The following is a 13,926-nucleotide window of genomic DNA, read 5'->3' on the forward strand; positions in this document are numbered from 1 at the left end:
ATCAAAAAGGAAAATGGCTGCTGGAATTCACAGTTCGCGGCGCGAAGGGTGGTTCGCGGCGCGAACCCTGCGATTTCAGGAAATCCCCACAGCTCCCTAGGGTTTCACCATTGAGGGATTAAACACATCCAACCAGCCCCAAAATACTCAACCCTAACCTAATCCTATTCTAATTCACACATGCATAGCAATTCCAAACAGTATTCACAGAAAAATTCGATTTCTAATCAACCCTAAATTGAAAAACCCAAAAAGGGATTAGAAAAGAGGAAATGAAGATTACATACCTTTAGAATCTCTACACTTGCAAAAAGAAGAAGATTGGAAGAGTGAAAAACTGAAACACGTTGAGAAATGGTGGAATTTGGGGATTGGGGTGAAAGCGCGGCAAAGGGGTTTGAAATGAAGAAGTTTGAAATGAAAATGACTTGACCTAAACAGCTTTTAAATGATTTCTGTCACGCAAAGTTCGCGGCGCGAACACGGGGTCGCGGCGCGAACTGCATAAAACAGAACCAATTAAAATTTTTTCATTCAGTTCGCGGCGCGAATAGGGGGTCGCGGCGCGAACTTCAAAAAACAGAAACCACTCAAATTTATTCATTCAGTTCGCGGCGCGAACAGGAGGTCGCGGCGCGAACTTCAAAAAACAGAACTTCAAAATTTTAAAACTTCAATCAGAGCTAAAAATCACACAACAGAGAAATTTAAAATGCACACTAACAACGTTGGGTTGCCTCCCAACCAGCGCTTTGTTTAACGTCGTTAAGAGCTCGACGGTACCTCAATTAGCTTGATCCAGATAAGGAAAGGACACACACATCACGGTTTATGTCACCGCTATGATAGACTTTCAGTCTTTGACCATTGACAGTCCAGCTTTCTTGCGACTTTGGATCCTCTATCACAATGGCTCCATAATTCCGTACTTCCTTGACCACAAATGGTCCAGACCATTTAGACTTCAATTTACCCGGAAACAACTTCAACCTTGAATTAAAAAGCAATACCATCTGGCCAACATGAAACTCTTTGGGGCGGACCTTCCCATCATGGTATGCTTTTGTCTTCTCCTTGTACAGCTTATTAGAATGGTATGCATTGTTCCTTAGTTCCTCCAACTCATGGAGTTGACCTTTCCTTCTCTCTCCAGCTAGAGTGGAGTCGAAGTTCAAGAACTTAAGAGCCCATAATGCTCTATGCTCCATTTCAACTGGAAGATGACAAGTCTTCCCATACACCAGTTGAAACGGAGTCAACCCAATAGGTGCTTTGTAAGCAGTGCGATATGCCCACAAAGCCTCATCAAGTTTTAAAGACCAATCCTTTCTTGAGTTCGAAACTGTTTTCTCAAGTATCCGTTTGATTTCCCGGTTTGAAACCTCAGTTTGACCGTTCGCTTGTGGGTGGTAAGGAGTGGTCACCTTATGCTTTACACCATAATGTTGCAGAACTTTTTCTAAAGGTGTATTGCAGAAGTGGGAGCCTCCATCACTCACCAACACTCGAGGCACACCAAAACGTGAGAATATGTTCTTCTTTAAAAATTTGATCACAGTTTTGGCATCGGCCTTGGGTGAGGCAATTGCTTCCACCCACTTCGAAACATAATCGACAGCTACTAGAATGTACTCATTAGAGAATGAAGAGGGGAATGGGCCAACGAAATCAATACCCCAACAGTAAAAAACTTCTACTTCTAGCATGTTGGTTAGAGGCATTTCATCCCGTTTTCCTATTCCGCCACTCCGTTGACATGCATCACAACTCTTCGCATGTTCGTGCGCATCTTTGAATAAAGATGGCCAATAAAAACCCGATTGGAGTACCTTAGTGGCTGTTCTCAAACCACTATAGTGACCTCCATACGGAGAGTTGTGACAGTTCCACAGAATGTCTCTTGATTCCTCTATTGTTACACACCTTCTCAAAATATTGTCTGCCCCTACTTTAAAAAGGTAAGGGTCATCCCAGACATAATATTTTGCATCAGCTAAGAATTTCCTTTTTTGATTGCAAGTGAGGTCTTCCGGTGTTAAACCAGTTGCTTTATAGTTAGCAAAATCAGCAAACCAAGGCCTCACTTGAATCGCATAGAGTTTTTCATCTGGAAATTCTTCTCTCACCTCTTCTTCTTTGTTTGTAATCTCTACATTGACCAATCGAGACAAATGATCTGCTACCAAGTTCTCGGAACCTTTTTTATCCCGAATCTCTAGATCAAACTCTTGTAATAAAAGGATCCAACGAATAAGCCTTTGTTTTGAATCCGGCTTGGTAAGCAGATATTTTATTGCAGAATGGTCAGTATAGATTACAACTCTTGAACCAATCAAATAAGCTCTAAATTTTTCCAATGCATATACTATGGCTAGCAATTCTTTTTCAGTTGTTGCGTAATTAACTTGGGCGTCATTCAACACCTTACTAGCATAGTGTATGGCATGGAAAACTTTATCACTTCTTTGTCCTAACACCGCACCCACTGCATAATCGCTAGCATCACACATGAGTTCAAAGTCAAGGTTCCAGTTTGGTGCTACAATTATTGGTGCGGTGATCAACTTTTGTTTCAAATCTAAGAAGGCTTTAAGACATGACTCATCAAAGAGAAAAGGCGTACCTTTGTTGAGTAAATTACTCAATGGCTTTGCGATCTTTGAGAAGTCTTGTATGAATCTCCGGTAGAAACCGGCATGTCCTAGAAAACTTCTTATTCCTTTAATGTTGGTTGGAGGTGGCAGCTTTTCAATAATTTCCACCTTGGCCTTGTCCACCTCTAGCCCTTCAGAAGAAATCTTGTGACCAAGCACTATACCCTCAGTGACCATAAAATTGCATTTTTCCCAGTTGAGCACTAGGTTGGTCTCCACGCATCTCTCTAGAACTACATCAAGGTGCTTCAAGCACATTTCAAAAGATGATCCATAAACAGAAAAATCGTCCATGAACACCTCGATGCATTCTTCTATCAAGTCTAAAAAGATAGCTTGCATACACCGTTGAAATGTGGCCGGTGCGTTACATAATCCAAAAGGCATTCTTCGGTAAGCAAAGATGCCGAAGGGACATGTAAAAGCTGTTTTCTCATGGTCTGCCGGATTTACTGAAATTTGATTATACCCCGAATATCCGTCCAAGAAACAGTAGAAGTTTTTGCCGGCGAGCCGCTCCAACATTTGATCCATGAAAGGTAGTGGGAAATGATCTTTCCTTGTGGCTTGGTTCAACCTTCTATAGTCGATGCACATCCTCCACCCTGTCACTGTTCTCGTCGGAATCAACTCGTTTTTATCGTTTTTAATCACCGTCATTCCGCCTTTCTTGGGTACCACCTGTACCGGACTCACCCATGCACTATCAGATATGGGATAAATCATTCCGGCTTCTAAAAGTTTGACAACTTCTTTACGAACCACCTCTTTCATTGATGGATTCAAACGCCTCTGAGGTTGCGCAACCGGTTTGAAGTTTTCCTCCATCATTATCTTGTGCATGCAATATGCTGGACTAATACCCTTCAAATCGGATAAAACCCATCCTATCGCACCTTGGTTCTTTTTCAATACTTGAATCAACTTATCTTCCTCTTGCGTGGACAATGTGTTGCTTATAATCACCGGCTTGGTACACTCCTCTCCAAGAAACACATACTTCAAATGTGACGGAAGCATCTTCAATTCTAACTTTTGCTCTTCAGTTTCCTTCTTTGCATCCAAATCTTCCACTAATTCTTCTTGATAGGCCAGCTCACCACAAGATTCTAACTCGTGCAACATCGCTTCAATCTCTCGTTCCTCATTGTCGGTTAACACATTGTATGCTCCGATTAGGGATCTTTCCAAAGGATTAGAAATATGGATTTGATTCACGACCTCCACTACTTCCTCTTCACTTGCATCAATTCGAAAAGAATCATGCTTGTCAGTTGGATGTTTCATTGCTTCGAAAAGGTTAAAGGTCACCTCTTCGTCTTGAACTCTAACCTTCATTAACCCATCATCTATGTCGATCATCATCCGAGCGGTCTTCATAAAAGGTCTTCCAAGGATTAGGGGTACATCGCGGTCCTCATCCATCTCTACTATTACAAAATCCACAGGAAACAAAAATTTGTCCACTTTTACGAGCATGTCTTGGGCAATTCCGTATGGTGAGGTTGTAGACTTGTCTGCTAGTTGTAGGGTCATTCTTGTTGATTTAATCTCCACATTTCCCAATCGTTTGACAATGGAAAGGGGAATTAAATTTATACTAGAGCCCAAATCTATCAAACCATTCCCAACGTATGTGCTTCCAATGGTTACCGGTAGAACAACCCGGCCCGGGTCGGACTCCTTCCTAGGTAAAGTCTTCTGGATGATTGCGCTACACCGTGCATCAAGAATGATGGTCTCATCTTCCACATGTCGCCTTTTCTTGGTAAGAATGTCTTTCATAAATTTAGCATACCGTGGCATTTGTTCTAATGCATCAGCAAATGGAATGTTGATTTGGAGTTGCTTGAAGATGTCCATGAACCGTGCATAGTGCCTAGCATTGTCTTTCCTTGATGGAGCATGTGGATAGGGTAGATGTTGAGTTGGAATGACATTCACTCCCTTCTCAGATTTCTTCTTTTTCTTTAATTCAGCATCTTTTTTCCCTTCAATATCAGTCTGCACAGCAGTGGGCAAAACCTGCTCTTTTCGCGGCGCGAAGGTGGTTCGCGGCGCGAACTGAGCATTTCCAGAAGCAGTTTCCTTTGCACCAACTATGTCTGTTTCTTCCAGCATCCCATCAGTGGTGTTCTCTTCTACAATTTCTTCACCTTTTTCACTTACCAACGCTTTACCGCTCCGTGTGACTACTGCTTTGCAATGCTCCTTTGGATTTGGTTGAGTGTTAGCAGAGAAAGAAGGCCCTGCATTTTGTTCCGACAGCTGCTTCGCGAGTTGGCCTACTTGATTTTCCAGATTTTTAATTGCCGCCTCGTTACTTTTCTGATTTGCCATAGAAGCTTGCATGAATTGTTGAAGAGTGTCTTCTAGCTTGGAATTTCCTCCTTGCGACTGCTGACCTTGAGAGTTTGGTTGTTGGTAAGGGCTTTGCTGTTGATAATTCTGATTGTTGAACCTTGACGGTTGGTACCCTTGATTGTTTCTTGGTTGATAGCCTTGATTGTTAGGCTGTTGTCTTTGATATCCCTGGTTTTGGTTGTTCACATAACTGACTTCTTCTTGGGGTGGAGGACAAAAACCAGTAGGATGATCCCCTTGACACAACTCACAACATGCTACTTGATGCTGAACTTGAAACCCTTGAATCTCTTTTATTTGCTGTGGAAGCTTGGCCATTTGTTGAGTAAGAAGCTCCACTTGCTGTGAGAGTAGCTTATTCTGTGCAAGGATGGCATCATTGGTATTCAACTCTAACACTCCGGGCTTACGTTGCGAAGGGCTACGATCATGTTGACCTTGATGATCATTACGGGCCATCCGTTCAATAATGACTTTAGCTTCTTCCGCAGTTTTTGATATAAGCGAACCACCCGCGGTGGCATCCAGAAGTGTCTTATGGGTTGATTGGAGACCATTCAAAAAGATATGGATTTGAGTAAGCTCATCAAAACCATGTCCCTTACACTTCTTCAACATTGATTTGAATCTCTCCCAAGCTTCATTTAGAGATTCGTTTCCTCCTTGTGTAAATACAGCTATAGCCGTCTTAGCTTCCATGAATCGGGATTGAGGGAAGTATCTTTCTAAGAACTTTTCTTCTAATAGATTCCAATCCGTCATCACTCTTGATTCTTGATCAAGGTACCACTCCTTTGCTTTTCCCACTAATGAGTGTGGGAACATCCTCTTGAATAACGTCTCTTCACCCGCCTCGTCTATTCCCGTAGAACCCGCAATCTCATAGAATTTGATGAGATGGGTATACGGATCTTCGTGATCCATTCCGGTGAATGGAGTTGCATAGAGAAGTTGGAGGATTCCGGTCTTCATCTCCGTATTTCTTCCTCCACGGGCAAATTGAGCATTCCTTCTTGGACTATTAGCGGACATTTCAGTACGATTATCCTCCGCCATGTTTCCTTCACAAGCTTCTACAACCACTTCTTCGATTGGAACAAGTGCGGAAGTAGATGCTTCTTCTCTCCGATTCCTCTCTTCGGCTAGTTTCCTTCTTCTTCGTGTTTTGCTATTGAGCTTCCGAAGTGTTCTTTCAATTTCAGGATCGAATTGAAGTTGCTCCTCGGTCACTTTTCCTCGCATGCACTAGAATCTACAAAACTAACAAGCCAAGTGAAACAAAAGAGGGATAACAATAAAAGTAACAAAACTTAAAACAAAGAATTATTGCAATGCTTGTAATATCGACACCAATCCCCGGCAACGACGCCAATTTGTTGAAAGAGTATATCTTTGGCAAATATTTTTGTATCGTATCCACAGAGATTGGGTAATATTACCGCCGTTCGATAATTCAAATGTTATAAGTTTAGAAAGTAACAGGGTTGTTTTGTTTGGAGAAATATCTTGTTAATAAATGTTAACATAAACTATTAAGTGGTTTTAGACAAATATAAAAGCTTGGCAAGATTGGAGTTCACTATTTCAAATATCTATGATTCCCTATGATAAATAATTGGATTCAAGATTATTGATGATGTTCAAATATCCTCTCAAAGTCATTTATGTCTAAATGATATCGTGATAGTTACTATATTGATCCTTAGACGATCTCTCCACCTAACTATCAATATAGTAACCTTGAATGTTCAATATCAAAGAATAGTAATGAATAAATCTATCTCTACAACTTATTCACTACTTGAAAATCTGTTTTATGTATAAACTCAAGTAATCTCTCTCGACAACTACTCAAATCTGGTTTTCAACTTAAAGCAAAAACAGTTATCAATACATCAACAATCTCTATCTCATATATATATCAAAGTGAATACATAAATAGATGAGAATAGCTACTACCTCCAATCTTGACAAAAGGGAGTTTAGCTCCTCATCACCATTGTTACAAAGCAGAAGGTTTTTAGAAGAAAAACTCTGTTTTCTCCCTTACAAAAGTTCTACAGCACAATGTGTGAATGAATGGAATAATGTCTCAATACCCTAGGTTAAACTATTTTGTCTCTACCAAAAAGGTTGACATTTCCCTAATTGGACATTGTCATCAGCAGCAGAAAAGCACTTCTCAGGCAGACATCAAAATGGCAATTACTTTTTCTGCACAGCAGCACTTTTGACCCTTGGTCAGCTTGCTGGATTCGCAGCCTTCGCGGCGCGAAGGAGGTTCGCGGCGCGAACTGTTGCTTCCCCAGCTTCCTTGTTTGGCAAGCTTCCTCCAAATTGTAATGTTGAACCCAAGGTCTTGCTTATCCAACAATTCTACAAAACTAACAAAAATTGTGAAATAACTATTCAAAACAAAATAAATTAAACCTAATTGCATTTGTACAAAATAGTGAGAATAAAAGTGTGTAAATACATCAAAACTTGGCAAAAGGGACCAATAAAATGGTATAAAAAGTAGTACTAATTGGTCCCTAACAGTTATCAAGTCTTAAACATAGGTATGAATATTAGGAGTAATATTTATATTGGATTGACCCGCTATGAGAATACTATATAGAATGTTATGCAAAGTGTCATAAGTTATTCTCATGGTGATAATGGTGTATACCACCCTTCGACCTGAAACCACTATGGACCCTAGATGTAGAGTCGAGTGCCTTATTGATGATCAAACATTGTCCATAACTAGATGACCATAAAGACAGTTGACAGGTACTTCACGAAGCATGCTGAGGGACATGAGTGACCTAGATGGAATTTGCTCATCCTGCATAACAAGATAAATGTCTACGGGCCCAATATTGAACTGGACAAGGATGACACGGTCTATGCCTTGTGTTCAATATAGACATAAGGGCAAAAGGGTAATTGTATACATAAGTATTATCACAAAAGGATTTGTCAGATCACATGACATTTTCGTGTCTTGGGTAGCAGTGATGTGTTGCTAGATACCGCTCACTGTTTATTATGTTAAATACGTGATTTAATATAATTTCCAATGCCGCGAAAACCTATAGGGTCACACACAAAAGGACGAATTGATGAGAGATAAAGTAAATAAGGAACACCGTAAGGTATGGTGCACTTAAGTGAATTGTAGGACATCGTAAGGTACGGTGCACTTAAGTAGAATACGAAATATGGTAAGGTACCACGCGCTTAAGTGGTTTTGGTATATCATAAGATATGAGCCACATGCACTTACGTGGGCTTTTAGCTTACAGCCCACCCAAGTGGTTCTATAAATAGAACCCTTGCGCAGAAGCATTTGTGCCATTGAAATTTCGTTTCTCTCTCTCTCTCTCTCACACACACACACACACACACACATACACTCAAAGCCTTCATTCGTAGCAGCTAGCACTGAGATTGAAGGAATCCGTTCGTGTGGACTGAGTAGAGACGTTGTCACCATTCAACGTTCATTATCACTCCTTAGATCTGCATCAAAGGTTTCAATCACCACAAGAGGTAACAATTTTATCACTGATCATGCCCATTCGTAAGGATCACTAAAGGAGAAAATTTTAATTTCCACTGTGTTTTGGATCTCTATATTCCTTCAGATTTATAGAGTGAGAGTGGTAATAGATTTGGGTAGCTCAGTCAAGATTAGTTACAGGTTAGGGTAAGATTAACCTGTTAATTTCTCTATGTGCAAGTTAGTTGAAGGTTAACAGAATCAGGAAGTCTGTTAAATCGAGTTGATTTCGAAGGTGAGTTCAGGTTAGTTCTGTTAGGTTAGTTAGTTGAGAATTATCGAGTGTTAGAAATTCTATTATGTGAATATTAGTTTAATTGTGAACAAGTCAGATGTTCGAGTTTAACAGTTAAGTGGAAAGAAGTTAGTTTGATGGAGAATTGGCTTTAACTTCAGTTTGTTGTCATTGTTAAATTAGACGTTAATTATTGTTATAGATGTTATGTTAAATTGCAGTTATCATATGGTTAGTTGTTAGTTGTAGTTTTATTAATGAGTTAGCTTGAATTAGTTAGGAAAAATGTTGGATCAACTTGAGTTAGTTAATTGTTGAGAAGCTAATGAAGTTTGCATGGTAGCTAATTATGTGGTGAATGAGAGGCTGGTAGTTAGATGCAATTAGTAAGCAATTTTGGATTGCTTGGCTGTTAGCTGAAATTGGATTGAAGTTAATAAGCTTGTTATTATACTAATTGGATTAAAAATATTATGATGAGGTGAAGTTAGTTAAAATGAGCTGTTGGAAAAAAGGGTTAATTATTAGAAGTTAATGAACTACTGAAATGGACTGAATTGAAGTGTTTAGCTTTATTTGTTGTGACTGTCAGTGTGGTTGAATCATGATACAGGAACATGAAGTATAAATATGATTAATTGTTAAAACTTGAAAGTGGATTGAATGATACTTTTAGTTTTTATGAAACTTTAAATTGTAAAGCATGATTGGCCTTTGAATGTTGTCTAAGTGTTAGATGCTTGCTACTAGTTCAATTTTGTTATGCACTGTTTTTTTTATCTCTTGCTGCAGGTTTGTTGTTTGCTTGATAAGATATGGCTTGGTGTATGGAATTTGGGTGCTTGGAGGATCTAAGTCAAGGCATGGCAAAATGAAAACTTGATGGGGGAAACTTGGTAATGGCGTGGACTTTAAGAAACTTGGCATACTTGAAGAACATGAAGAACCAACCATGACACAAGGCTTGAAGATATTTGGAAATGCTTGGAAATAGGTCTTGGGATTAGGATTAGAAAGTTGACTTTGGTCAACTGCTTGACCAAAAAAGTCAACAGTTGACCATAGGTCAATTGTAGGTCAAAAATGCAATTTTTGTGTAATTTATTTTGGATTCTTTTGTAATGTAATGTTTGAATGTTTTGGTAATGAAAATAGATTCTTTTGTAATGCAATGTGACTTGATTTCCAAGCTAACATCTTTCCCTTTAAATTCCAATTTTGAAATATTGAATCTTGCACTTGAATGCTATGAATAAAACTTGACCTTCAATTTGAACATGAATCATGAATATATCTTGAATTGACCTTAATGTCTGCCCTTGAGTTCAAACCAAACAGACAATGGATAGAGTAATGAATAACCCCATAAAGAGATTTAACCAGTCATGGTCAATCTTTCATGGTTGACCAAGTAAACCAGCAATCCATAATCAAATGCAATGTCAAGATGCAAACCCTAAAATCCGTAAGTGTCAGGAATCAAGAATTAGAGTTTCATGGTTTTGGGTTCAAGATAATTGTTAGTCCATGTATCATAGGATGCCCCAGATTTGATCCTCAGGGAAACCCTAGCTTTATGTTATCATGAACATCAAAAGACCTTTGAATCAATGATGTTTACTTCAAAAATGCAATGGTAAAATGAATGTCTTATGATATCAATGATTAGAGCATGTGGATATGCAGATGCAATGAGCAATAAGCCAGACAAAATTGAAAAAGGATGACAAATTTTAAGGTATGACAAGTTGGTTCGGTTTTGAACACCCATAACTGGCATCGCCTCTATTTTGAACTTTCACAAATATAACACTACAAATGTGATATATTAGGCGCATTAGAATTTCAATCTCCGAAGTTTTTAATATATAATTTTGATAATTATTTCCAATCACTAGAGATGATTCGTATTTTAAGAGCGTTTAAATTTTAAAATTTAAAATTGAGTATTTTTAATTTCTCCAAAGTGCGTGCAGAGATAGGGTGTAATAAGTAACACCATGGTACTTTACAACGGTTTCAAGAAAAATTGAGTTTTGGGTCTTTAATACAACTGAACTCTTATTCTCGGTTGCTGAAAAATTCTAACATGAACCATCTTGTGAGTTTTTCTACCAACTTACTCCTAATGTATTCATGTAATACCTATGATGCATAGTTACGGGTACGGCACCCGATACGGCTTCCGGTATTGATATGGGATATGCCATTTAAAAAAAAAAAAGGTACGGGTCCTTTAATAAAAAAGTAAAAGTTTTCTATAAAATATGAGTAGAAAACTAAATTGTTACGTTCACAATAATACATAAGAAATTAAAATACATAAATATATTACATTGATATTTGAAAAAATCAAAAATCACAAATTTCACTCGAAATCGAATAATCAGAAAAGATGAAGTACCACAAATACGGTACGTATACCCGGTACGAGTGTGCACCCGGTGCCGGTACTTCACCATTTTAGAAGTACCCATGCTTCAGAGTGTAATACACTTTTATCGTTAGATTGTTGGATATTTTGATGCAAGTATCACAACATTATTAGTAGATCCATTAAAGAGGCCTTTTTAGTAGTAATTCCAGCATGGTAAATATGAGAACATATGAACAAGTACTCTCACACTCAGAGTAACTTCAACAATTACTTTTACTGAGCATTTAGAATTGTAAGACAATTCACAGTTTAAAGTGTGAAAAATTACAAAAGGAAGCTTTGGAAATTTGAACAGAAATGTCAAATTTTGTAGCTTATGTTAGAATGGTAGCAGGATATCTATTTATCGCGTCTTCACCATTCGCCCCTAACGCGCGGTATCACCGTGATATAGAGTTACCAAACAGACAAAAGGTGAATGTTTTTCTGTTATCTTTCATCAGCTGTTGCAGATGAAGACTGGTTTTCCTTCTTTGACATGCACCTTTTATAAGGCACAAACCCTTTTCCGCATGTTTCGCGTCTCACTCTCACTCTTAACTGAGATATGGCTGAAGTTTCACATAGTGAACTATTGCCAAGACAATCCGATTCTTGTTCACCCTTGCTTACGTGTTTGTCAAGCGGTATTATTGGTTCGCATGCCTCGATTGTTGGAGAAGATGGTCTGCGAGTATCTTTTACAAATAGAGTCGTCCCAAAAAGTTTAAGACTTCGAAGAGACGATTCTTCTGCTATGCTTTCTTTTGCAGAAACACTTTCGTCGGGGAGAATCTCAGGTTTCTAGCGATAAGATCAAACATACGAGTATATAAATCACGCACAATTTTCTCATGATAATGTTCTCAATTAGATGAAATCATGAAATGGATTAGGAAGTTAGTTACCATAAGAGGTTTCTCATCAGGAGGTGAATCAGCATCTAGTCCAGCTTCTTCCTCTGATTGTGTTTTGAATTCAGCAGGCGTGGAAACACTTGCGCAGACGCAGCTAATCGAAGATCTTGGAGACAAACTTCCATTTGGTGTATCTGAATCCGACGAACCAAGGCTTTCGCAACCGGGTGTAGGTAATACTGATTTTGGAGATTGATTTTCTTGATCAAAATCTGATGTCCTTAGAGAATTACAATTCACTTCCTTTTTCGCGACAGAAATTTCTTTACTACCGGCCGTCTCAGCCCGCTTGCGAGGGTAAGGATGCATAGGCTTACGTTTCGGTCTTGGAGGAGGAATTTTGATAGACTCCTTAGTGTTTGTAATGCTCTCACTTTTGTCGCGAAGAACCTAACACGGAATCAAGACAAATGAGTTAATCAAGACGAAAATTGAACCACAAACAAAGTTACAAATCTTAACATAGGTTTGTTTATGGTTAATGGTACAAAAAATGCGCCTGAAAGAATAGACCTTAGAGAAAAACTTCTGAGCATGACTTCGAATCTGGATCGCAGTCTTTGTACCAACATGTTCTGTAGTGAAATTCAATAATCTCAAAACTTAAACCAAACACAATCATGTTTCTTCATTACTAAATTTCCTTTTTACCTATAAATCCTAACATCATACTTTTCCTACATATCAAAATTTATAACCAATGATACCTTCAATGCGTCGCCAGGCGCGGCCATACAGCTTTAACGCTTCAAGGAACTTCTTATGTTCTTCATCTGTCCATTTTTCTCTTTGTTTTGTTATAGTATATGGTTTCCTTATCTATAAAGTAGAAAGAAGACATGTTAGACCAGAATTTAATTTTTGTTTTCATTAAGTCAATGGCATGAATAGACAAAAATCCATAGAAAGAACCTTAAGAGCATAGTCATTCGCCCAAGATAACTGATTGCTGAGTTGAATATGTGTAACAGAATGTGATCCAGAATTCAAAGAAACTCTAGTTAATCCATCTTGATCCTACACTTCTCAAAAGAGAAACATGTATCATGTATCAAAAATCAATTATAATGATTAAATAGTACAAAAACACACAATTAAGGTTGTACCTTTTTCATCTTTGTTAGAACTGTTTTCAACTTAGGTTGTTCCTGGACAGAATTGATGAGAAGAAGTGTAGATTGAAGAGTTGTAAGTGAAATGTGTGAGTGTGAGAGTGAAAGAAAGACACGTGAGATGTAGATTGAAAAGTGAGAAAGAAGAAATGAAATCGTCGGAGTCCGACATGGAAAAGTGGAGAAGTTGAATGAATCTTGTGGCTCACGTAGGATGTTGTGGTGAAGTCGTGTCGTGATTTTGTTGAACATGAGTTTTATTTTATTTTTTTAATCGGTGGATGAACAAAAACGCATCCAACAGAATCATTTTGTGGATAATTTTAAACAGTGTCACACTCGTGGTGCGATTCTTGAATTGAAAGCAATTTAGTACGAGCAAGTTGGGAAGTGCCAAGACGTCACTTATTTAATTAAAAGGTTAAAAGAGGAAATATATTATAATTTAAAAGAAAAGGTTAATGACATCAACAAACAAATATATCATTTAGTGTATGTAATATTTGTTTTATAATCTCAATGAATTATTAATGTTATTTTTTCTATTATACCCTTATATATTTATTATTCTCTCTCCTTTCAATTATGTTAATTTGTTTTTCCAATATCATTAATAAAAAATAATTTTGTAAAATCTTTCGTAATTTCTATTTTTTATACCACAATTATTACATTTCTTAA

At 38.1% G+C, this 13,926-nt stretch overlaps 1 protein-coding gene across 1 annotated transcript; it reads right to left on the reverse strand.

Moving 5' to 3' along the window:
* Positions 1–11,432: 11,432 nt before the first annotated feature.
* On the reverse strand, positions 11,433–13,599 carry LOC127084287 (protein REVEILLE 2). Its single transcript, XM_051024707.1, has 6 exons — positions 13,240–13,599; positions 13,046–13,150; positions 12,841–12,952; positions 12,647–12,708; positions 12,125–12,523; positions 11,433–12,020 (listed from the first exon to the last, which is right to left on the reverse strand). Exons 1-6 carry the CDS (start codon positions 13,495–13,497, stop codon positions 11,667–11,669), a joined length of 1,290 nt encoding a protein of 429 aa, XP_050880664.1. The 5' UTR covers positions 13,498–13,599; the 3' UTR covers positions 11,433–11,666.
* Between the last annotated feature and the right edge of the window lie 327 nt (positions 13,600–13,926).

The sequence above is a fragment of the Lathyrus oleraceus genome, chromosome 5 (genome assembly GCF_024323335.1).
Source record: "Lathyrus oleraceus cultivar Zhongwan6 chromosome 5, CAAS_Psat_ZW6_1.0, whole genome shotgun sequence".
Classification (NCBI taxonomy): domain Eukaryota; kingdom Viridiplantae; phylum Streptophyta; class Magnoliopsida; order Fabales; family Fabaceae; genus Lathyrus; species Lathyrus oleraceus.

Coding starts and splice junctions, on each gene's coding strand:
- LOC127084287 (XM_051024707.1), bottom strand. CDS start 13,497: ATGTTCAACAAAATCACGACACGACTTCACCACAACATCCTACGTGAG. Junction 12,524..12,646: donor CTCAGAAGTTTTTCTCTAAG/GTCTATTCTTTC, acceptor ATTCCGTGTTAG/GTTCTTCGCGACAAAAGTGA. Junction 12,021..12,124: donor CTGATGAGAAACCTCTTATG/GTAACTAACTTC, acceptor TCTTATCGCTAG/AAACCTGAGATTCTCCCCGA.